General features: G+C 36.9%; 1 protein-coding gene across 11 annotated transcripts in view; it reads left to right on the top strand.

Moving 5' to 3' along the window:
• Positions 1 to 26,624, top strand: part of FHOD3 (formin homology 2 domain containing 3) — a 360,936-nt gene that overhangs the window by 218,479 nt on the left and 115,833 nt on the right. For all 11 annotated transcript variants that reach the window (XM_052704373.1, XM_052704371.1, XM_052704366.1 and 8 more), the window contains exon 7: positions 21,921 to 22,032. In XM_052704373.1, coding sequence (XP_052560333.1) covers positions 21,921 to 22,032 — 112 coding nt within the window. The remainder of the gene's footprint in view (positions 1 to 21,920; positions 22,033 to 26,624) is intronic.

Raw genomic sequence — 26,624 nt, forward strand, 5'->3', positions numbered from 1 at the left:
TCTTCTGTCAAATTCTGTAGTGGTTTTTACCCTTTGCTGTTATTTGCTCTTCTGAATTTGTGTAAGGCTACTGGCTCTGTCTCCTGTGCTCAGTTAGAGTACAAGATGTTTGCATGTGCTTTTCCACCACAAGGACGTGTTCAGCAAGGGGCCTTAGGGCTTGTCATGCTCAGCACTGGGACAGCCATAATTTTGGCACCCAGTGCTACTTCTGTTCAGGGATAGGGAAAGAAAGAGGACTGAATCTTTAAATTAGTGGGAAAGAATGAATATAAACAATTAACTGAAAGCTTGTCTAGATTGTCACCATTACGTGCTAATAGCTCCATTGCAGTTTTACAGTAGTTGCTTGATGGTGGTAGGCAGGGCTGTTGGAAAATTTACCCAAAATTTACCCAAAACAACGAACACCAGGTTAAAAATGTGTAAGTGCTAAGCTGTATTAAATCCTTGTAGTGTGTTTTTCATCTGTTAGCATATATGAGGTAATATGTATTATCTTTCATATGCATTGGTATTCACTCCAAACTGTTAATAGAAAGCATACAGTGCTGTATCATTGCCTTTCCAGGTCCAGTACTAGTTAGTGAGCGTTTACAAAATGTACGTATCTGAACAAAACATCTTGGAGAAAACCCAACCTTTTATATCATCCACTAGAGGAAGCAGAAGTTCCTTTGCAACTCAAACCTGAAAGCTTTTGCCACTTCACATTAATCTTCAAATGTTTAAGACAATAAGCATTCCAAAACTTGAGTCTGGTTTCACCTTTTATATTCCCTCACATTTTTGACTGCTACTGATAATGATTATTTTTTTTCTCATTTGATGATCCAGGCTGTTCTAATTTTCCCTCAAGGGAGCTAAAGCTCCTTTCTGGCATTGTTTTCTGTGGAAAGTAATCCATTTTCAAAGTGGTGCTGGGTAACTTCAGAAGTCTGGGAGGAATGCTAGGCCTAGGCTGACACAACAAGGTTGATTAAAGATTCCTATCTCACATCTTGTTCTAATTTTTTTTTTTTTTTTTTTTTTTTTTTTTTGCTTCTGTCTGGGTTCTATATTGGAAGGTTAAATATGAATTTTAACTAGCAAGTTATTTCTGTGCCTTGTCTCAGTCCTTTGCTTTCCTTTGTATTGACGTACTGATGTTATGAATATTTTACATATAATCCAATCCAAAAGCAGAAGAAGAATGATTTCAAAGCAGAAGAAAGGAAAAAAAAAAAAAAAATACAGTGTTCAAACAGGACGTAGCTATAGTGAATTTGTTGATTTCAGAATAAAATTTCTGTTTTCAAAAGAAAGTTCAGCAGACCTTTTTCCAGTGAAGTTACAGTGGCATGTTGAAACATTTATGTAATGGGTCTGTCATTTCTTGATAATTTTGTGAGGAATGACATTCTTAGTTGCATAGAACACTAAATCTGATTTTGCAACTGAGTAATCTAAGGTGTGTAGAAGCAAATAGGTTAAGTACTTGATGAAATCAGAGTGTTTCACAAGCCTTTTACACGTGCACTCAACTCAAGCTGTAAGAATAGTGGAGAATATAATAGATCTTGAACTAAGTCTTTTCCTCAGAAAGTTTGTCACCAAATCCTATACAGATGTACATTAAATTGGATCTACAGATCTATACTGTAAAGTGATTTATAAACATGGAGAAAGTTAGAATTCAAAGAGAATTAAGAAATCTGAATGAGACTGAGTATACTAGCTTGATCAGCATCGAAAACCAAAATATGTTAAATTGACTCACCACAAAGCGAGATTGGATGGTTCAATCTCCTGATGAGTTTCTTGAAAATGTGTTGTATTTGCATTTCTTGAATTTTTGATTACATATATTTTTAAATCATTGCGCATGCATGACCTGTTCTGAGTTAACATTGCCTGGAAGGTGAAATGGAATATGTATAATAATATGCCAATAAGATTTTTTTAGCAGAAAGTAGTGCTGTATAATTTTCTTGAGCTTCATTCTTATTTTGTACAAATGTGATCTACAAAAACTGGCCTGCTAGAAAAATTAAGCATGCAGGAGAAAATGCACATAAAATTAATCAGTCAGTATATGAACTGTGCTGTCATCTTCTCAATCTGCTGCCTTTATGGTTGATTAATTCATTTGCAGCCTCTTAGAAGCGAGGCTTCATATACAACTAGTTTATAAGCAGTGCAGTTTGTGATGTTTCTCCAGTAAGCCTGTGTTTTTGTTGTGTTTTTGAGCCTACTCCAGGCAGAAAAGCCATTAGGTATTATTGTTTTGGGTACTCAAGCCACTTTCCTTCCTGGAAAGTAAGCATGGTCTCCTTTGTGCGCTGTTCTGCACTGAAGACATTGAGGTAAGTGAAGAGATACAACTGGTTTGAGTTCAGTGAAACAGTAAACATCCATGTCTGTCTAGGAGCTGCTTCTTCTTACATTTAATCTGATGTGTGTTTAGTCATTGAATTATTGTCATGAACATGGTTGTGTGAGGGAGAAACAAAATCCTGACTTCATAAGAAATTAACTTTCATGTTTCCAGCCTTTGGAGGGCCTGAGCCAAATCTTACCAGACCAGAGGAAAGCTTGCCTCAATCTTTCACTCAGAATCTGAAACTGCACTGTTGCATGAACATAGTTTGTTTTGAATTGTATTTAATTAGTGCTTTGAAGATAGGGATCAAGATGTTGCAATAAACTTGGATTAGGGTAAGCCAACAAGTGCAGACTACATTGTGTACTCATTTTGGTCTGTCCCACTTAGCAGGCAGACTACTTCAAGTCCTCTGTTTTTTTTTACAAACTATACTCGTAGATGATTTTTAAAGTCATCAAACATAGTTGTTAGCAGTAGGTCCAGTTCCGTAGCAGTAAGAACTTCAGCTCAGCATGTTGCATTAATTTCTGGATTTTTTGAAGGGATGAATACTCATTTTTCTGTGTTCATTGTGAATTGTAGATAAAGACAATGCTTAGAAAACACATGTTCCCCTACATCATGTCAGAGATCTTATTTCAACTCATTTGAAGTGGAGAATGAGAAAATATAATGATTAACTGCCAACAATGTGGTGAATGTTGAGGCTCAACTTTTCACTCCATCATGTCTATTCAAAAATGTACGAGAAAACATTTTGTTAGCAAGGAGTGAAATATATTCACATATTTCTAGAAAATACCATGTATCTATACATATGTACGCATTTCTTGTTATAAATGAAAGACATGAAGAAGAAAAAAGCAAGTGTAGTACTTGAATTAGGTAGGGGGTAAGAAGAAAAACATAAAAATCAGTGTTAGCTTTCAGAATTGCATTGGTCTCTTTCACTAAAGTAGTTTAGATTCAGAGATAATTTGTGGGTGACTTATTGTGCCTCAGGTCCTAGTTTTTAATATCTTCTATTAGCTACTAGTATTTTTTAACAAGTACTAAGTCCAGCATTCATATGAAAGAGGGAGGTGCAGGTGGAAACCTTGTTTGTATTGAGACATGTGAGTAAAGAAAGTGGAACCCACTTGTCTTTACAGCACGCCTGGAGCCACCAGTTTGAAAGATCCTTAACTATAAAATCAATTGCCTCAACAAGAAAAACAGTAAATTTTCAACTGTAAGTTGTCAGCTGGAAAAGAGTGAAGAAATACCAAATAGTTGCTCCAAGGATAAAAAGCAGATGGAGATAGTTGTAATCCAAGTTTACAGTACGTGCCATCAGATGTAAGAAGTATGCTTCCCTGAAATACTTACACATATCTAAACAAAGAAATCAACTTGGCCTGCCTGTATAAAACATTGCTGTAAGAATGCCAAAGCTGTTGGAATAGCTAAGTTGTTATTTTGCAGGTAGAAATATTGTTAGTCCCAAATCAGGATTTTATTAAGCTGCATTTTAAGGAAATACATCACATTATGAAAATGAAATAGGCAGTTGTGATGTGCAGTGGCAGCAAGGCCGAAAGTCGTGGTGAATAGGGAATCTGGGTCTGTATCATCTGTGGTGGAAGAGAAGTACACAACATCAGTATGAAAAAATGAGAGAACAAAACACAACGATCAATGAGTACATTTCCGTAAAGTGAAAAATGCCAACGTAAGGAAAAATAACTGGCATCCAGATATATCCAATTTAACATGCTTTGGATCATAATTATCCAAATACTGCATACTGAACCTTAGATACAGGTTTTGTCTTTTCTTCCAGCAGAAAGCACAGGTGTGTGTGAGGAGACCATATACAGTTTTGTAGGAAAAAAGGAGATGGTCCAATTTCTGCACAAATTTCTTTTGTGTACATTAGCATGCTGGCTTTTATGATTGTTAGTAAGCATTGTGGTTAATTCTGATCTATTCCCTCAGGTCTGATGAAAGTAGGCAGGCTTTCCTTTTAATAGCGGAACTTTGAGTTTACCTTATGTGTTAATTATAGTAGCTTAAGATATTCACTGCATGGCAAGCATGGTTTAGATAGGCCCATTTTCTCACAGTTCATAGTAAACTTTTGGAGACCCAAACCCAAACTTGTTATCCAGTTGCTTCTTCATGTTACTTCTGTTTTGCTGACTGTCAAATTTCTGAGAGAAACTGCACTGTTGGGGCTATCACTTTCTACCGGATTTCACAGAAATGCAAGCACAGTTTGTAAGGAGAAAGCAGCAGAAATTCCACTCAAACTCTGTTTGAATTTTTGGCTATATGAAGATCCTCCAAATGTTGGAATTGAATCCACTGTGTATTTTGTGTGTACTGATGTGAGGTACATGGGATCCTTCTTTTTCTGTTGACCTGTACTGCATAACCTCCCCTCTCAAGCTTTTTTTCTGAATTGCTTATTTTTCTGGAGCTAGAAAACCCAGTGAGAGAGAAACTGAGGTAATCAGTACAGTGTTATCTTTATATACTTCTTAATTTTCCTGTTTTCTTCTTAAATTATTCTCTTTTCTGGTCGTCATATATATAAAATACACTAGTGGAATCCTGCCTACAGGAAAGAAGGTGTAGCAACATTTTTTACATCATCACCATAGAAGAGTGGTTTTCTTGTATCTTAGCCTAAAAGAACAACCCAGATATGGAAGGAGTCCATGACTGGGAGGCGTCGGCACAATCTGGATTCCAGGCACATTCTTGAATCAATCTCCAAATCCCTTTGTCCCTCAGTCCCTCATACATAAAATTGGTGTTTTAGATTTTACAGCCCTGAGGGAAGAACATGAGGGAGCAAAGGGACATATTATACGTGTTGAAAGATATGCAGGTGGAAGTTGAACCTAATGGCAATTGTTACCTTATCTTTTCTTCTGGCATCTCTCAAAAATGCTTGTCATTCTTTATTTAGATATATTCATTCTTTAAAGCAACTGTTACTAGCTGAAGATACCTAGATAACATTAAAAAATATGTTCTACAAAAAAATGGAAACCATCAAAACACTTGTGATGTCTTTATATTCAACATATAATGCACCCCAAGAAACCTCTGAGTTGCAGCCAGCTCAGGTCCCTAAAGTTATTGCACAGGGCTCTTGCCATAGGGCTCATCATGCTTATCTCTTACATTTTAAGTCAGCCTCTGTAGTTACATGGCTGGTACTTAGGAAGGAGGATGTCTGGTAAAATGTGTGGGCTTCAATTACTTTCCATAAGATCAAAAGAAAAGTTCTCTGCTGTGATTTTATTTTTTTCCCTCAGTCCTTGTGTAGTAGTTTATACCATATAAAGTCTTTTCAAAACAATTTCTAGCATACCAGCAGGTTCTCTCTCTTCTCAGGCTTCCCTGGCACAATGAAATGTTTCTCATCTGGACCTGCTGTGTACTTTCTTTCAATATTGTGATCCTCTTTGATCACAACAATTGGACAAGGAGTTCAGATACTTTCTGATTTATCTCCCACTCCCATCACTGCTGTTTTCTTTCTTGAAGACTATTTTAATAAAAAATGTGTTCAATATAAAAATACTGTTAATACCTTAAGTAGTGTGATTTTTCAGTGTGGCTGCTGGGGCAAAGACAGAGGTTCTGAAGGTGAGGTTGCTTCCAGATCTGTATTGCCTAGTGATTTACTCAGATGACCATTTGTAAAACTGAATATCTGATAACAAGATTGGTGCCAAAGTTCTGTAGAGTCCTGATAACTTCAAAATTAATCACTGCCCTGTACAATATCCGTTCTGATTTTTTTGCCATTACCTTTTGGCAAAGAGGCAAGTAAATGACCAAGTTCTATTTCCGCCAGTGAAAGATCTAATTTTGGAGTAATGTATAAGACAGAAAATATCAGTTTACTAAGTAGAAACAACAGTATATTTCAAAGAACATACTGTTGTCATTTACTTTATTGGGTTTTGTGTAGATAGCAAGTACTCAGAAAACAGCTAAGGGACTGGATCATGGGACAAGGACAAAAAACTGAATGCAAGTTTTACAATGCAAGCGTCATCTCCTGATGTAGTTAATGCTATGGTTACTTACTCAGGGGTTATTCTGTTTATTTTGCTCAAAAGCGTGAGTTAGGATGATTTGTCATCTTTGGCTAAACTTACATGATACTATGTGGAACAGATGTGACAGACATCACTAAACAGATAAATAAGGATAGAAGTTTGCCTTTACCTACAGGTCATTAGCACAGCATATTTTGACACGAGTATTTCTATCCTAATTTGCATTTACAGTACTATGACTATTAGAGCACTGATAGAAATCCTGCCAGTTCTTAGTTCCAGAATGTGGACGAAGCCTAACGCAGCATCCTTTAAGTTACCCGTCCTTCCAGGAGGTTACCTTCTAAAGCTTTTGCAGTAGATAGCCATTCCTGGTGGAAGTGAGAATTGGAAAACACTGCATCTGTTCTTCTGTTGAATAGAGAAAAAAAAAAGCATCAATGAGTACAGGAGGAGGAAAAAATAGTGTTTTCTCTGTGCTAGAAAAGCCATCCCACAGCACCACCTAGCAGACATTGTTAGGTACAGATGGATATGAATAGACTGAGAAAAAGTCTGATAGAATATGAAATTGATCAAATCTGGAGAGTATAGTTTCAAATTGCAATTTTGCCTTATATTCTAGCTCAGGGCATTTATACAAGCTGAGGTTCTCTGTCATTCCTTCTTGTAGGTCTTAGCATCAGGGATTGATAGCTTAATGCAGCTAGTTAATCTCTCTGCATATTCAGTGGAAGGGTTCTTCAGTTTTAGGTTTTGTTTTCAATCAGGACTTGTGATCTTTGGCACCAAGTATTTTTTTAAAACACCAAATTTAATTGGAATGGTGGTGTTATTAATTGTATTGTAATTGATTGATGTTCTTGTCTGTATTAGCCCAAAGCACCAGGGCCAGAGCTGCCCAGCGTCCTGCTGAGAAATATTGAGAGTACAGATTTTGAAGAGCACTGGGAGCACAGCATGGTCCCACTCACTGCAGCTAGGGAAAAAGTATTAAAAGAATAGTTAAGCTGCAGGTGCTGGCAGCTTAACTATTGTAGGAGCGTTGTCACAGAGGGAACCAGAGCTTGAGCTTACTTTTTACTGCAAAATATGAATATTTGTGAAGTTGTAGCATATTTGAGCCTATCACATTTCTTGTAATACTTGGTTACTTTTTCTCCTCTGGCTGCCTTGAATTGCATTTTGACCTTCATCATGCTCACTAATGGAAAGGCCCACTTCTAGAGAGCTAGCTAGGTTCTTCAAGGAAATATTCAAGGATGTGCTAATGCTCCTATGAATTGTGTTGCAGGTACAAGTTACAGTAAACATGACTCAAGAATGGAAAGAAGTCGCAGGACTTTCATCTTGCAAAGCTTTTGAGTTTGGCATTATACATGAAGGCAGATCTGCTTTACTATTCAGAGGTAGTACAGAGAGATTTCTGGCATTAGTACTGAAATCCATTCTCTTCCAGGCTCTGAGATCTTATTTTCCTGGTTAAAACAGGGTACTGGCTATCAAGACTCTAAATTTACTCTCTAGCACGGGGAAAGCTTTTTTATTATGATTATTATTATTCAAAGCCAAGAACTATGCAACTAAATCCATATGTGGACATGTAAAATATTCTGACTTTCAGATACTGTGAAACATTTTACTTCTATTAAAGGAAATGTGCCTATGCAGTACCTAGGAAAGTAGAGAAAGCTACTTTTTCAGGTACTTCTGTGATCACTGTGATAATATGTTTCACGCCCTTCACACAGTTTTTCTCTCATACTTCATTTATGAAACTATTTAGATGCTGAAGTAAATATTCTTTGTCACGTGCTATGAGAGCCTACTGCTAAACGTTTTATAAAATTAGGAAAAAATAAAACCAAAAGTAGGAGTTCAGTGTTATCTTATTACTCTTACTGAACTTGCATTTTCAAAAATAATACTCTTCTGAGTTGAAAGGGTCAAATCTCAATTACGTTTCCTTTGGCTAAATACATAGGAGCCATTCCCACCAGACATTACGCAGCTACCACAGTGCACTTCAGTTTGGCTTTCTGAAATGCAAAGGATCACGTTAGGCAGCAGTTTATTTTATTGCCTTTGTGAACTGCTGCCCTTCTTTAGGGCATTGTTGTATCTACTGATTTTGCCTGCAGTAACTCTTGACTTCAGAAGAAAGTGGAAGTAATCTGTTGTGGTTACTTCAGGAAAAAGAAAAGGTTGAGTGGTTTTGTTTTACTCATTTATTTTTTTTTCTTTTTTTTTTTCTTTTTTCTCTCTTGCTTTTCTGTCTCTACTGTGTCCAAAGAATTGAAACAACAGTCCCAAAATGATCTATGATGCAAGTCAAATCACTGCTGATTATGATCTCATACTTCTGTGGTTTAGCTCTTTGAATGACTGTAGCAATTATTTAGCTAAAAGTTACTCAAGTCCCAGATGCTAAATAGTTCTCAGATACTACACCACAGATACATTTCATTCTGTCAATAATGAAACTGAAATGCATGTTAAATAATGTCACTAGAAATGCCCATCTCTGGCCCAAGCAGTAGCTTCATCAAAGGTATTTCATTCTCAGGTTCATAGTAATCTGGGTTCTATGGCTCTGCTATCTGCCTGGTCACTGCTGTTGAAAACCTGTCTGTACCTTGGTAGCTACAGACTCCTAGCAATATCCACCCTTTTCATCTCAAAAGAAGGCAATTTATTTTCAGTCATCTCATTATATTGCTGTTTTTGGTATCCTTACTTTTGTGTATTTGGCAAGAATTATCATCATGTGATTTATGGACATCTTAGACATCTCCGTGGGTATCTGAGTCTTAATGCATGTAGGACTGTTCTGCAAAGCCAGAGTTAAATGATCACTGTGACCTGATGAAAGTAAAAAGCATTATTGATCTTCTTTGTCACCCTGATGTCCATTTTGATATCTGTGTGTTGGGGAAGTGTCTATTGGGTGTGAAACGGAAAGATGGAAAGAAATTAATTTGAAGATGCCAGGAGGAAGGAAGGCTTTTATAATGATGTCCAGAGGTCTCCATTTATTTGCTGGTATTGTTGATACAGTTATCATTTAACCAAATCCAATCACCCCAGGTAGCACCCAGATATTTATATCTCATACTTTGAAAAAAAAAAATAAGATCTTTTTTTTTAATAAATTGTAATAATAATATTTGTTCTTAGTAACTAGAGGTGGAAGATGGGCGTGGTAATGAATCTGAGTGGGTGTGAGGGCTTATCTGGAAGAAGTGAGAATGAAGAGACAGTGAAGTCTCTGCTTGGGGCAGAGAAATTACATTGTCTCCTTATGTGGAAGCCACAGTACATCTTCTTTTTCTGAAGAGATCCTAATGATATTTCTCATTCTGTTCTTGTAAGTGATGTGAGATTTACTTAATGAACATAGAGTGTTTTTTAAGACTTCAAGTTTGCAGAAGAGGCATGATATTCTGCAAGCCTTGTTACTTTAGTTAGATACCAACTGAACAATAAATGAGAAGTTATTGTGATAAATTTTCTTAATTTCTTACAGATGCATGTATTTGCATATACATCAAATGTATGTATGTTTGCATTATTTAGACGTATTGTAACACCAGCAAAAGCACTGCCCTGATTGTAAAATTCTTTTATTTTCAAATATGACAAAACTAAGTTGCAGGAAAAACAGATGAGGCAAATCTTAGCATTATGCCTGGGAAAGCTGTGACAAATAGGTGGTGATTACTGAACAAATACAGCTGCTGTTGATATTTATCTATGCCCCTCAGAATTCTGCTTTATTCTTTAACTTTATTTGGAAAGTTTTGCAGTGGTAAATAAATGAGTCTGGTTTTGCAGTCAAAGCACTGCTTCTGGGTTCCTTTTTGTACTGATAGTACTCAGAAGGTTGAGAATAGAGAAGAGTCTTTAATATGCACATAAAATGAAACACTGTAAGTTTTAGTGTCCCAGTAATGAGTGGGATGCATATCCTAGCTCTTTATTAGTTATTCTTTCAGGTAGGGTTTGTGGTAGTTTTGTTTCATACCTTTATGTATGATACTTGTTCTTTCAACAATTTTATTGTTTCAGTAGTTCAAACCTCTAGTATTTTGCTTTTCAGGGTGCTTAAAAAGGATAACCTGTTAACAATTATTTGCTTAAAATATTGCAGTAGAGACCATACTAAATATTGAAAACTTTGTTAATGTACTGTCTTTAAGCACTTCCATACGTTTTATACACAGTTTATTTTCCCTTTGTGCTTTTAATTTTTTCTTTTTTTTTTAATTGAAATATATTGTCTGTGAGATTGTACAGGGTCAGAAAAGGACTGCCAACCGTATCATTAAACTTACAGGGGTTTTCAGGTGAAGTTACTTAAACCCAACCATAGTTTTGGTATTTAATATAAGTACTTTTTAATGGAACTGTTGAAAGAACAAATTTCACGTGCATAAAACCACAGAATAATAACAGAGTAGTTTTTCACTGTACTTAGAAACTCAAATATTTTTTTCCCCTAGAGCCTTTGAACTCAACCTTGATATTATTTAAACAGGACATCGTCAAGGCCGCTAACTAGCAAACTGTTTCATGAGCGGTAGAATTAATGAAGCAAATTGTTATCCTTCTCCTTCCTCGGCTTTTCCTTCCCATCCCACACCATCCTGATACTATTAATTCTGTTGCTTGTCCTGTGCCCTTTCTCTGCCATTGGCTCTACATGCTGTGGCTGGTGGGAACATACATGAAGATTAATCTTTAAGCTGGCTGCCCTTCAAAATGGCATGCTTTTGTCTGAAAAAATCATCAGCTTGGGGTCTTTTCTAATGCAGTTTGCAATTTACTTAGGAATGTAATTCAGCATTACTGGCAAGTATGACTGAATTCAGTGCCGTAGTTAGAGGGAAGAGTTTGTCTATAAATGGACGATGAAAGAGACAATATGGCTGCCTAAGGAAGCGAAGGTGAAAATGGAGTGTTCTTCATGATTATTGTGGATTTGTCTGGGTTTAATTTTGTAAGGAGACTGAGAGAAAGTACTTTAATATTTTCCTTATTCTGTGTTACCTCTGGCTTTGGTCATAGCTCCGAAGAGCCACACACTTTAATAGTGGTGACTTCCATAGACAGGGACAGGGTCACCTCTGAGTTCCACCTGAGCTACTTTGTACATTGGAGGAAAGCTTCAGTTTCAAATGAGATGCTGCTCTGTAAACGTTTCTCATGTCAAATATGTGGGAAATCTGAGGCTTGTATCATCAAGTTCTCTTTAGCATCATCTACAATCCAATTTGTACAAATCAGAGGTCTGGCTATGATAGGAATTGGTGAAGTGATGTGGTAATGATTTGGTATAGATAATTGATGTGGAGCAAGTTACTTTCATTAAATAGTTTCTAATCCCTCACAAAAATGATACAGCAGTGATTTCATCTTAAGTCAAAAGCCAGCATTTGGAATGAAAAATATTTCTGAAAATATGCTAGTTCAGCTATTTATTTGGAGGCTTAAAAAATGAAATAGAAAGCAATGTTTACATCTTTCACGTGTCTCCTAATATTTCTCAGTACTGAAGAATTTCCCAGAGATAAAATGTGGTGAATCACCATCTGCTTCATAGAGCTATGTCTTCATTTGATTAATTGTAGATACCTTTCAGATTCTTAATTGCAAAGCATGAAATAAGTAGCACACTGGTATCATCTTAGTATTTTGAAGTAGTAACTGTTTAGTCTCTTTTCTTTTAAAAATTGATTTGCTTCTGTCTTGAGTACAGTGACCTTGTATTAATGTCAGATGCCTTCACAAAGCACAATGACACTCAGCTGCATAATAGAAGCTAAAATAATATGATTTGAAGGCAATTTTGGAGAAAGGAACAAAAAAAAGAAGTCCTGTCTGTTATTAAGCTCCTAAAAACTTTTTTCCTCTCCTCATTTTTTTGGAACACAGCTAAGGAAATATCAACTTGGCCCTGCCCAAGGAAAAGAAGTTGCTGAAATTGCCATTCTCCCAAGTCTTTCCTGTTGCCAGAGGTTCAGCCCAAAGAACATCTGTTGAGGACAGAATAGTTCAAGGCTAGCTGCATACATCCATGTAAAGAGATGGTGGGAAAGCTTGGCATGCAACGTTTCTATTATTTAAAAAAAAAAAAAAAAAAAAAAAGCAGATGCCAAATGACAATAATCATATTTCTCTTACCTACATGCACACACTTTTCATGTAATCAATATAGCAGTACTCAATGGTTAAACTTCAGTTTGCAAATTTATCTGCTATGTGGAGTTCCAATTACGTGTGATTTCATATCTTGTTTCTTACTTAGTATCAAAACATGAGTATCACTATTCTATCTGTTGCTGAACAGATTATCAGTGTAATGTGAGAGACAAAATTATTTTTTATTCATTCTAATGTGCATGTTTTATTGAATAGCATGAATGATTCCTAAACACTGCTCTTGTTTAAAATGTGAGATGTAATCTTTATCTACTTTCTTTGTGACCTATAGACTTACACTATAGATCATGCACTTGCAATAACTTCAAAAAATTTACTTGTCAGTATGTTTAAAAATGATATATTGTATTAGGATGGCATAAGGTATTTCATAGTTCAAATATTTGGCGTTCCTTATGTTTCTTTTGTGTTTGGTTTTGTGTAGGACTGGTTTCGTATGTGACCAGCAGAGGTTACATTATCGAATGAAGGAAATAGATTTCACTGGACAGTCTTATTCTCTAATCCCTAATGTAGAAATGCTAGAAGACCCTTGATATATATATAAACTATTTGAGGTATGTGTTTGTAGAAGAAAAAACAGAAGAAAAATGCCTATTCCTTATTAAATGGTAACACATTTCATGCTAGCATGAGTTTTAACAAGATCTACTTCTATTGCTACTGTAGTTTCTCTGAATGTAGTGTTTTGTACCTTATTTAAGGTAATATAATCACAGTCTACTGAAAGGGCAAGTCTAGGTTTACTGATGATGTTCATTTGCCTGGACTTCCCAAACACACCAGCATTTGGGAAGGGTTAATAAAAACACAAATACGTTGAAGCTTCACAATTTCAAGCAAGAATGAAGCATTCTGTTGTAAATCTTTACAACTGAAGCATAATTCCTGTTCGGAAAACAGAGTGATTGCAAATTTCCCATGAAATATTTTTGTTTGCTATTTTGCAATAGAAAAAGCTAAAACTAAGGGAAACCAAACCCTTGTGGTTCAGAAATTTCTGAAACGTTGAAAGAGAACCTGATGGTTCTATGGTGTGGGCCTTTGATACAAAAGTGTGATAACGCCATCTTATCACATGACAGTAGAGTTTGATCCTGTACTGACTTATAATCACCAGGTTCTGTCCTCTTCTCCTTCCTAGCTGAGTAACTATACGTAACTTCAAGACATTTCTCTCACTTTGTATGTTTTTCTTGTAAAATTGTATGTGATCTCAGAAAAGCATTATTTCTGATTGTTTCATGGATGAGAAATTCACTTCCCCGTCTTACTAGAAAATCATCATTCCAAAAGGCAAGAGGGAGGAACACCCAAAAACCCTAAAGCATTTCCTATCTTATTCCACGTTCTGAAATGCTTAGCTTTTTTAGAATCGGCATGTATAAGATGATGTCGTGATTGCTGTATGAGAAATACAGTTACTTCATTAATTCAGTGCAAATGGCTTAATATAGGGACAACTTTCACCCCTCAAATATCCTTTTAAAGCTCCCATCAGAGTTTTATGTATTCATTTGAAGGCCATGTTGGCCTATAATAATGTTTTGTTTTGTTGTATGAATTGCTCGCTTCTGTGTAAAGATTTTCATTTTTCCGCCTTCTGCTTCTGGACCATGATGGATGATATAAATAATCATTTCCAGGCATGAGCCATTTTTTAATTTTTTTTTTTTTCTGTTGACCAGTCACTAATCACTACTTGCTCATTTCAATATCTTGTTGGTAAGCCAGATGAATTTCTTTCTAATGGCCTTCTTTCTCTCCATGTCAGAAATCTCACCACAGATAAATGGCAGATGCATACCACATATGTAACAGTGCACAGACCTTATAATCATTATCCAGTACGTTTAAAAAGTTCTGAGAAATTTCATTTTAAGAATAGTAAACGCACGCATTTCCCTGCCATCCCTACTATTACATGGTCTACAGAGAGAAAAACTTAAATGAACATTCTGAATTAAAAGATTGTTTAATTGATATTTTTTGAGCATCTGTCATCCACACTAGTAGAATTTTTCATCTTGCTGGAACTGAGAATGCTAACAGGAAGAGAAGTAATGTTATCCCCATTTATGTTCAGAAGTAATATTATCCCCATTTTAGTTGGAATAAGTAAGGAACAGTGTCTTGACCAGCTAGTCAAACAGCAAATCATCACTAGTTCATAGAATCTAATCTAAACTGATAATCAAATTTCTGCACTGTCTGCACCTTCTGTCCTGAGCCTGCAAAGCACTTGGAAGTGGTAAATCTGCCTTATTTAGGCAAGTTGAAAGTTGGAGAAAAAATTCCAGAATCTCAAAATGGCATCTAGTATCATGTTAATATACAAGAACTGATGCTCAGCCAGTCCCCAAGCAGTGGCAGCCCACATGACCAACTCTCAATTGTTTCCAAATTTTGTTTGCATTATGTCTTGCTGTGTGGAATATCCCTTTGGCCAGTTTAGGTCAGCTGGCCTAATTTTGTCTCCTCCCAATTCCTTGTTCCCCCATAGCCCTCATTTTGCAATTGTCCTTCTTCTTCATCATCTGTGCAGAGGATTTCAAGAAATTATGTTTGTCTGGAAGCAAGGGCAAAAGCATTCTGGATGCACTTTTGACTTCCAGGGAAATAAAGCAACCAAATTATCTGGTAGAGTACAGGAAACTGCCACAAACTACAGACAGCTGATTCCAGAGCGTTAGCAAAACGAGATTGCCCTATAGGTCATTGGAGGTAAGCCTTCTTCTACCCTACTTCTACGCTACTACTTCAAATCTTCTATTGTAATATCAAGAATGGGAAATGTGCTAGAGAAATACCATTTTATGTTAAAATTTGCTTCTGAAGCTTTTCCTTTCACAACATCATAGTTGAACTATGCTTGGGAAGTAATTTCAATTTTAAAATTACTGAGAGATTACAGCGAAGCAGTTGTGCCACAACAGTACACTAAGAAACTGTACTGTTGCCACTACAGCGGTAAGAGTTACGGTAGCTCACACAAAAGAAGTTCAGGCTGTATATTGCAGATGTTACTGTTGGCTAATTGAACATTTGGTAGAACGTTTTGCTGCACCTGCCTGCAAAAGGAGCTCAAGATGTGTCACATCAAAATGTTTTGTATGTGTACTTTTTCCTCACTGGAGTGTTCTGCATATAGTAGAATAATCTGTGTTAATATGATCCCTTCTTCCAGGACCTCTTGGAGAACTCCCTCATGCACTTGCAGAAAACATATCTTGGGCTAAATTAAATTTCTCAGTCTTCTCTACCAAAGGTCAGAGAATGGAAAAATGTGTGGTATTTTCTAGTTGTATTGTAGTTGTCTACTTCTAGATTGACATTTTTGTCATGGAATATTCTGAGAGGTATCATCAGTAGGTGTCATCATGACCTTGAGTTGAAACATGGGCTGAGGTTAGACCACCTTCTTACTGCAGCCATCTCTTTTCACTGCTTCTTTTTGTTAAAGAAATACATGGGTGTGTTTGCACATAAGTGTTTGAAACTAGATCATTACATTTAAAAACAATAATAGTATTTTAAAATAGCATGAAGAGAATTTAAAAAAAATAAAAGATAGGGAATGTAAATTGCATATTGCCTTAATCTTCCTTCCATATGCATATACTTGCTCCAGAGAGGTTCTAAATGAAGCTGTCCAAAGGTGTCAACCTAAAACTAGTTCTCTTTTGGCCTGCATTTGTTGAAAGGTCCAGAAAGGTCTTTCCTGCTCTACTGAATAGATCATAGTTTTGTCCTGCTGTGAAACATGAAACTGAGCAGAATTCCAGATGCCACTGACTAGCAGACTGTTAAACAGCACTGTGAATCTTCACATCTCACAAGCAAGAAGGATTTTCAACTTTCAATGCACTTCTCACCAGCTGGTTTGGCACTTCTTACACTGCATGTTATTTCATTGTCACTTCTGCCTGCTAGACAGAGTGAGTGCATTGCCTACTAGGCAGAGTCCATGTCATGATTAGACCTCAGGTCATTTGGCCATAGTAAATAATTAGTGAAAAATTGAATGCCTGTTTCTCCTTTAAATTTGAATAGTGTAAATCCAAAGCAACTGCATAATCATCAGTGAAATACTGAGTTTAATCAATCATGTTTTAAATTTCTTCCTTTTCAAAAATATACCTAAATTTCTTTGAATCTGATGTTAACAGTTGTCACCATTTTTTTTAACCTGTGATTGATGGCTGGGACAAACCCTTCCATGGGACATTAATTTTGAAGTCTACTGCATAGTGTGTTTGGCTGGGCCTGTAACACATATCCATTTGTCTAAATGCAAAGAGATAAAAAGGAAAGGGACTGTCAAACTCCACTGTGTAACATAAAGCAAGACAGAGGAAAAATGTTTATAATTCTTCTTCTTTTCTTTACTGGCTATATTTTATCTTTAGCCAGAAGATGCTCGTATCATTTCCTGTCTCTAAATTGGCTTGCAAGTGATACAAAAATGTATATATGGCCTTCTTTTCTAACTTCATTAATAAGAGTTTTGATACGTCAGTGCTATAAAATTCAGAAATCCTGATTTAATTCCAGAATGGTTGAAATATTACTTTACTACGCCAATGGATATCCATCTTGGTTCAGTGAGCTTTCTTCTTCAGACATTCAGAGTGGAAATTTGGAATTAATCATAACAACCAACATTCATAAAGTGGTCATACCAGGGTGTTGGTGTTTTGAGTTTTCTGGAGGAGGTTGTTTGTTTTGAGCTGCCAAAGCATATTTCTGCCTCCTTTATTGCTCTTACGTTTAGTCCTGATCAAACTAAGTGTGATTGCCCAGCAGATATTAATAGAAGAGGGGTTCTGCTGAAACGGATTCAGAAGTCTGTCATTGCAACTAAACAAGAGTCCAGTAGGTCCCAGAAATCATCTTAAAAACCTTCAGTAAATTTTTGACAGCAACTCAAATGATCAGAGGTGAAATAGGAAACTTGTTTTTATTGCTCTCGTTACTGTGCCATCTTGGGAACATTATGTAAAGTAAATTAATACCAGTGACTGGCAAAGAACTCTCATAATTTCACAAATTAGAGCAGGAATGTCAGTGATTTGCTGTTCTTTTTTTCCTGTTAAATGATCTCTCTGTGATGAGATTTGCAGTTCTTTTATTTACAATATAGTTGTTTACTACTGAAGTTATTGAAAAGATGTGTGCAGCAAACGTATTTTGTAATTCTCTTGTGAAGAAAGATTTAAAGATCTCCCACTTTGAAAGTCACAGTAAGTAATCACAAATGGAAACTTTCTGAATACTTTGGGTGTTTTTTAAAGTTGTGAAACAGACATTCTCATTATTCATTGAAACTGCTGAAACACATCCCATTGTGATAACCAGCTCTTAAAGTGTCAGCAGTGGCATGCATGTGCTGCTACAGGCAGGTCAGGCCTACGGGTCATGAATGGATCCATTGCTTTGGATGTGATGTGACAAAATCAGTGATTCCACACAGATTTTGGCAATGAGTACCCCTGGTACAGGTCTTTAGAGACTTCTTGTTGCCATACTGGATGAGTAAGTTTTCATTTTAGTATGAGCATGTAAGGCTCTGGGCTCTTCTTTGCCTCTGGGGATGACTGTCAGATCTGGTCAACCATCTTTGATTGGCTGAAGACTTCGTTTTCCAAGGAGCAATGCAGCTGCTAAATGATTGCTTCTGTTACTAAGAAGAACTGTTTAACCAGTATTTAAAAGCCCCAGTTGTAAGGATGTGTGGAAAGGCTGTGTGTGGGGTCATGAGCAGCTAGTAAGTCTCAGCATTGGAGCTTAGATGTTGTACATTTTAGTTTATTACTATAGTATTTTAGTTTTGTACACAGATTCATCCAAAAGTAATGCCTCCTATTTGTTTCCATGGAAACTGCAACAGCTACAAAGAGCACAATAACACTATTTGATAGAGCAGATTCTGAACTACATAATACTGTTTTTTGTCATTGTCATCACTGTTAGGTATGCATTTTTGCCAGTGATGAACATAAAGCTTGCTTGCCATGCTCATAAAAATGTGAGCCACTGGAGGTGAGCCACTGTTTCACAGCTAATATTATAACATTGTTGCTGAAGCACACCACCCACCACCTCACTGTGCTAACAGACACTGTTTAGTCTCTATAAACATTCAGCAAGCATTGATGAATGTCACTGTGTGCCATTTTTTTCACATGGAAGAAATCAGTGACGCACCTTTGCTCTGTCTACACTCCTATGTTAGAAGCCATTCTGTCAGACTGCCCCTCTGCTGCCATCCCTCCAATGGCAACAGCATTTAATGGAATATTGGTGGGAAGGTTCAATCTCTACTACTGTACTATGAATATCTACCTTTGAAGTTGTGGGCAACATAATAAAACAGTATTAATTACTTTTGGAGCAGACAGTGTACTTGCTGTAGTGTCCAAAGCACAATGGAGGTCTAAAAGTGTCCACAGTTTGCTCAAAAGCCATTGTCTACTGACCAAGAAACAGTGTATTTTAAATGCGGTTTTATTCAAAGCCAGTGGCCATGTGGACTTTTCACACTATATGCCTTCACCTACATCCACCTCTGTTTCCCAGAGCCAACTATTTTGTGAGGAGCTGGAAAAGCCCTGAAAATCTGCACTTTGAGTAAGCAAACTTCATGTTCTTCTACTAGCAAAACAGCAAGTGAAACAAAGCTTCGCTAATCACTCTTTTTTTGCCAGGACTGCTTCTGGATGGTATTACTTTAGTTGTGCTGTCATCTGCAAGCTTAATAAGAGTGGGAAGCTGACACCTGAAGATTGCACTCCAGCAGCTACGAGGCCCCAGCTGTAGGCAGCATAGGCAGTACTGGGCTGACCTGAGGCCTGGTGGGTCTGGTGGGGGCTGGTGCTTGTTACAGTCTCTGCAGTGGTGAGCAAGCAGGAGTTATAGCAAAAACATTGCAGAAACTCCTTCTCTTACTTTCAGGAAGAGAAAGAGATCGGCAAAAAATTGATGCAAGACCACTATGTCCCAGTGGTTGCTCAGAAATAGACACATACGAAACTTTGTCATTGAGTATTGGCATGTAAACCATTCGATCAAGGCATGAGGTTTTAAGTAGGTTAGGATTTCCTTTAGTAGGATTTCCTTTCTAGGGGAAGGATCTCGTGCAGATTTGTATGCAGCTGCGTATCTGGAAAGAATGCTATTGCAAAAATTGTTCACAGTAATCTAGAAACTCCTAAGTTAGGAAGTATTTTTATGAAACAAGTGTCTGTTGAGTACTTGAACTTGAATGTTAGGGGACACGTGGTGGTAAAACAGAAAGACCATGGCATTAGCATACCAGGGAAGTGCATAAGTGTCCTGTGTGGCTTTGGGGAAGTGATATGTTGGTGTATCAGAGGTGAGTTTACAACGTGCAATTACACTGTCTATCAGGGGATTTCAGTTTCCTTTAATTTGGATAGTTTATGTATCACTGAAGAGTTCAGCTGAACTGTAAATCAGACTAAGCAAGAGTCTTAAAGGACCTGGGTCTTAAAGTTTGTCACCTGGCTGTCAGCTTGGAAGTATCTGCTGTGATGATTCATCAAGACTGAAACAACCTATGTTTAACAACAGGAGATTTTGTATTGCTAGTAGTATCTGCAGTTCATTAAGCTCAATTTTGCATGAGAAACTTGAGAAACTAAGGAAATACCTGGGTTGTTTGTTCACAGTAAATTCAGTATTTATAGCAGTAAGCAGCAAGCTACATTTTAGCTCATTAGCTGAAATTGAGCTGTACTACATCTCTTTGAGTGGCAAAATGAACACAGGAGCTTGAGCCTATGCCTGTTGCACTTGCAGTCTGTTTTAGCATATACACATTTGCTGTCTGTGAGTCTAAAAACAATTAACAGTGATTCCTTGCCTCTTAGGAGAGCTGTTTTGTGAGTAATTGAAAAAACCAACATGAAAATGGGAATAATTTAATACTGGTAGAAGCTTTATGTATACAACCCTGAAACAGTTGGCAATGCAGAATAATTGTTTTTCCTCCTCTTGTGGGTGAGGCATTTTAATGACAAGTTGTTTTTGTTTCAGACATCCTGCCACCTTAACACAGTAAGACAAACATGGGAATTTTCTGAAAAGTGTCTTATCTTTACATGACTGCATGTGTATCTGTCGGTGGCAAAGGACAGTAATGACCACATTAATATAATAATATCATTAAAACTCATACAATCTGTTAGATAGATTTGTTGCAAGGTAATATAGTACAGAAATGCTATAAACTTACTGTTACTTGTTCTTTTGCGCGTGATTCAATCACAGTGGATTGGGAATTGTGTTTCTGAGACCAACAATGTATCATTTTTAGCTTGTCTTTAAATCCATGATGTAGATTGAGAATATAACAGATGTGACTGAGAATTGTTTATCTGGGTAATATTGCTCTCAACTGGGCATGCAGAGCCCTGTCTATTAAGAAGTCCTCTTTTTCATGTTTTCTTTTATTGAGCACTCCCTTAAGTTTGTGTATATATATATTTTTAAAAAACATTTTTTTTTTTTTTTTTTTTTTTTTTTGCAGACCTGATCATGCCGTGCACATACCTGAAAATTTTTACTTAGCACTTAGAAAAGTATGCAATAGTCACATGTCCTCTTTGGAAATGTGAGATCTGTAAAGAGGTCGATAGAGCTTGGCTGTTGGTTTCTAGTTGGAAATGTACAAATTAAGTTTGAAACTATGCTGTCAGAGTGCTCAGTTCAAGTAAATCACATATTCTGTGACAGGGAGGGATAGTCTGAGGCTGAAGACACTTTCTTCTGAGTAGTATAAGTAGAGTATATTGTTTTATGTAATAATTTATCATTTAAATGCAGTATGAAAAAAAAAAAAAAAAAGAATCCACGAGGAGAAAATCATCCTGTCATGCAGGAATAAATGTTGTGTTGAGAAACAGCAATATATTTATTTATAGTTGATTAGACTACATGTGCATTAATCTTCGGACAGGGATGTGGGGGATAGCCACGAGTGCATGTGTGGGTGGGATATTTAATCTTTTATTATTAATGCAGCATTAAGTTTCTGTGGGATCCGTTGACTACTGGGGCTTCCCTGGGAGACTGCTGCCAAGTGAATGAAATTTTCAGCCAAATGGCTACCTACTGTGTCTTTAGTTCTGGCACAGCTAAATCTCTTCTGCGTATGTCTTACTATCAGATCTGGATTGCTCAGTGTCATGTAGAACATCTGGAAATGCTGTGATTTGCTGAATGACAAGTCGTGCTCTTTTTTTTTTCAGTTCCGCCTGGTAGTAAAGACAGCATTGAAGCTGCTGCTGGTGTTTGTCGAGTACACTGAATCCAACGCACCACTATTAATCCAGGCAGTATCTACAGTTGATGAAAAGAGAGGTGAGTAGCCTTATTTGGGGGGTGCAAATACCCAGCACCACTGAGATCATGTGACATTTCGTCATTGCTGCAGCACTGCTGCTGTGATGCCTGCCTTATGTGCTATTCACTTGATTTCTGAATTAGAAGTGTATTTTGAATATTCGTACAATTTTAAGATTGTTTTGAGGACTGAATTATAATGGAAAAGTGAGGAGGGAAAAGCTGAAGAACCATGCTGCTTCCAGTACACCGTAGTCATTGCCTCCCCTTCCCTGCACCCGCAGGCAGTGTAAGCCCCATTGCATATCCTGACCTTGGAGGCTCCTCTGGGCCAGACCATCTTTGCACTTCCTTCTGAGAAGAAGCAGTTTGGTTTAGAAGAGAAAATGATATCTAATCGGTGTAATCCCTTTGAAGACAAAGACGAGGTCAGTAATAGTACAGGCTTTATAGTAAAAGCAAAACCATCTGTTGTTACATTAAAATAAAGCCCTTGAGCAGATATTATACTATGAAATCTGTTACTCTTCAGGCTCGTGAGAAAGACTTGAATATGCATACTGTATTTCTTATAAATAAATGGAACAAAAATGTTTTTTTCTTATTCTTCCCACAAAGCTATTGCTAAGCTCTCAGGGCACTCTGTCTTGATGCAAAACATTCCTTTGCCTCAAGGAGAGTTTTTGAGGTTGGGAGCACCATTGTTGCGGTCTCAAACACATGGAGGTTTAAAGGAACATTTTCTCAGAGGTGCATGCTGCCTCCATGCTGAACTTGTTTGAGCAACTTGATATGGTAAAAGTGAAACAAAAAGTTGGGGGATGGGCAGAATAGGAGAAAGTAGCCAGATTTTGCTTTTGACTATATAGTATGTTGAAAAGAGAATAAAAACAATCCCCAAATTGTTTCCTATGGTAGAGGAGTAGGCAGGGGTAGTTCAGAATCAGTGTAACACTTTAAATGATATACTCTTCAGGTTGGCTTTCAGTTTTGTATTAAACTAATAAGCCTTACAATTACATAAGCAGAAAGGTAATTACAGTATTCATGTAATTGTAACTTCTGTTATATATATTTTACAGCCATTTGTAGTATTTCCTCTGCTCTCTAAACTCCCTAGTATACTCAACGTGTTCATATTACCATCTGTTCGCATGCAAGTAAACCTCATTAAAGACGGAGAAAGTAATACCCTGAGCAAGCTACCATGTGCTGTGTATTCCTGTATAGTAGGAAAAGTTCGATATTGACCTAAAACATGAATGAAGTCATGCATACAGTTCAATGGCTGATATTAGGAGTACGAGGAGGGGCTTTATGGGAAAGCTAGAAAAGGGACTTTTTTCTTCTTCGATATTTAGTTGGTTTTTTTTTAAGGTCATCGTGCAATAGCCCTCTACTTTAAACTGTGGAATCAAATTACATTTATAAATCAGTGTCTTATAACTGAAGAGTACCTGCCTTTAATGACTGATTTAATGGAGTAGAAATAAGACGGTAGAGAAGTGATGTGCCTTTTCTTGAAACATTGTCATAAATCTTGCAGGTATATATAATTAATTTACCGCTGCTTTGAAAAAAGTCCAGTATTTCATGTACATACAAGGTGATGAGATATGATATAATTCCTCAGCATGTGTACCACACATGATTAACATAAAGAACCCCATAATAACTCAGTCTTGTTTCAAAGTGATCCCATCTGTGGTTTCTACACAAGAATACATCCATATGCAACTTGAAATACAAAGATCCATGGAAGTGCCTGATGTACTCTCAGGTACAAACAGATTATTAGTAAGTAACAGCATGGTCCTCATCATACAGGACATAGCTTTTTGTTATACTTCCAACTACATTCTTTTCCTCAACTTCTTCTCGTTTTGTAGCCATAATGGAATTTGATCTCTTTTAAGTTTAAGCACATCAGAACTGTATGGGTTCTGGAAAATGGAGCTGGCGTTGTAATGTGCCTGCTGTCTGGAGCTGTTTTATCGTAAGCTTTTATTAGTACAGAGATTGAAGTCCTGTGGCTGATCTGGATTCTGTAGTATTCTGTTTGTGAATTACATTTCTACTACCTGACTTCTTATTGAATTATTTGTAAATGGCCTGCGTTATCAGTTCTTTTCTTTCCAGTTCATACACAAATAGCCAATACCCAACCTGTAGCTATGACAGCAGGCTGTATGTTCATAGACAGCAGTAAAAGATGTTGAGGTCTTCCCAGCCTATGGCAACTAGACAGTATGTTGGTAGTCCTCCTATATGGTTCCTGCCTGATGTGAGGTTTTCTGTGTGTTATACATCATTTACATCCTGTGTAGCAGTAATGTCAGAATTTTGTGAAAGGCATAAATGACGGCATTAAGCTAATCCTTTTTTTTTTTTTTTTTTTTTGGTGAGGGGGGGGGGGTCAATTCAAATGAAAAAATATTTCAAGCTGAAACTTAGACTGAGATTTAAAACAATGGACAGCTTTGTTCAATATACTTTGTTCATTTAATATATGTTTACTATTTGCAACCCCGCTGTTATCCATGTGTTGATGGACCATCTCTGAATGTTCAGAATGCATCATGTTGATGGTAGCGTTGTGGTTGAGACTGTAGTCTTCCTGACAGAGTAGCCACAATAATAGCATATGCCAGTGAGAAAATTGTAAAACATGGTCGAGCAATTTTCATTTTACCCAGTAGAAGGCAGGAGAATACATACAAAACTCAAGCTTTACTGTTTTACTTTAGTGAGCCTGTTTCATCTCTTCTATCAGTTATAGCACAAGTCCTGTCTGGAAGTTGTAACCTTATGTGAAAATCACAATCTGCTCTCATAAGAAGAGCTTGGATGCTACACTATCATGCTTTTATATCAACATCAAATCATAGAATCACAGAATCATTAAGATTGGAATAGACCTCTAAAATTATCTAATGAAACTGTCTGCCTACTACCACTATCAAGTGGTAAAGTAAAAGGCTGTAAAATAAGTGCTTTTTGACAATTGGCATACAAAAATTCTGTTTCTTTTTTAAAAAATAAACTTAATAACATATAATATTACATGCATTCACTGTTTGATTGTTTTTTTTAACTAGAACTATATATATTTTTAAGTATGTCAGCAGTAAGAGGAAAACTAAGGAAAACATGGGCTTGCTGCTGAGTGAGGTGGGTTTCCTGATAATGGAGGACACTGAGAAGGCAGAGTCAACAGAATGCCTTCTTTGTTTTGGTCTTTACTGCTCATACTACTCCTTATGAATCACAGACCCTGGAGATAAGAAAGGGTGAGTCTGGGGAAGGAGAGACTTCCCCTTTATCAGGGATCGGATCAGAGAACATGTAGGCCAATTCAGCACACACAAATCCATGGGCCCTTACCCAATGCACCTGCAAGTGCTGAAGGAGCTGGCAGAAGTGATTGCCAAGCTACTGTCTATTACCCTTGAAAGGTTATGGAGAATGGGAGACATGCTTTACGACTGGAGAAGAGTTATGACAATCCAGTCTTCAAAAAAGGGCAAGAAGGAGGAGCTGGGAAACTACAGGCCGGTCGGTCTCACCTCTGTCCCTGGAAAGGTGATGGAACAGTTTATTCTGGATGTCATCTCCAAGCAAGTGGAAGAGAGGAAGAAGGTTATCAGGAGTAGTCAACATTAGTTCACCAAGAGTTTTCTATAATTTGTTATATTCTGATCTTTATACGAATAACGTCAAGTTGTAGCTTTTAGCCCTGTGCTTCTTTCCTCAAAAGGTCCTCTCAATCTATAATCATTAATATATTTTACAAATCTCCTTCTAAATTAACACATCATGTTTTTCACTTGTCTTGTATGAGCGTCGTTGTTTTAGTATAGCAACATGTGACCTTAGAAAAATCATCAATTTTTTTATTGCATGATTTTCCAAGGCATTTTTTACATGGCCTGTCTGTGAAGGTGAACAGATTTTTTTTCAGTGAACTATCTTATCACAAAAAAATACACTGTCTTGGAAGTTAATTTTTTTCATGTGTACTCCAGGCTACAGTCGCATGTTGAAGTATTGACTCTCCAGGAACTACATATGTGGAAATCCAAACTTCAGGCTGTGAGTGGATGAAAGAAGATGCTTGCTGTAGATCTGCCCGTATCTCATGTTATCAGGATCATAGGTTGGAAACTATGGACTCTCTATTAGTGAAGAAGCAAGGAAGAATTATCCCAAGTGTAGTGGTGCAGTAAGTTTGTAGTTAGGCTTTCAGACCAGAACTGCCTCATCCCCATATTGATGGAGAGCCTTATATTTAATCTGATACCAATTGGAGTAGTTCTGTCAGTCATTGTACAGCCTGTTGTTGATATCAGCTGGCAAATAAATTGAATTTCAGTTCAAAAAGATTTCAAATATAAGGCTAGAGGTTAAGGTTAGTAACACTGTTACGACTAAAGAATTCAAAGGATGGATGAACTGATACTGGACTTCCTTACTAGTAATTTTTTTTATATCGTGGTCAGAAATAGAAAAGCAGCATGGATAGAAAAAAACATTGTCATCCTTGCGTGGAAGCAGCAAGGCAAGTAAGTTCTCTGTTACGATAATGGAGAAGTATACAGCCACACAGGTAA

This window comes from Tympanuchus pallidicinctus, unplaced genomic scaffold (genome assembly GCF_026119805.1).
Source record: "Tympanuchus pallidicinctus isolate F22 unplaced genomic scaffold, pur_lepc_1.0 scaffold5, whole genome shotgun sequence".
NCBI classification, from domain to species: domain Eukaryota; kingdom Metazoa; phylum Chordata; class Aves; order Galliformes; family Phasianidae; genus Tympanuchus; species Tympanuchus pallidicinctus.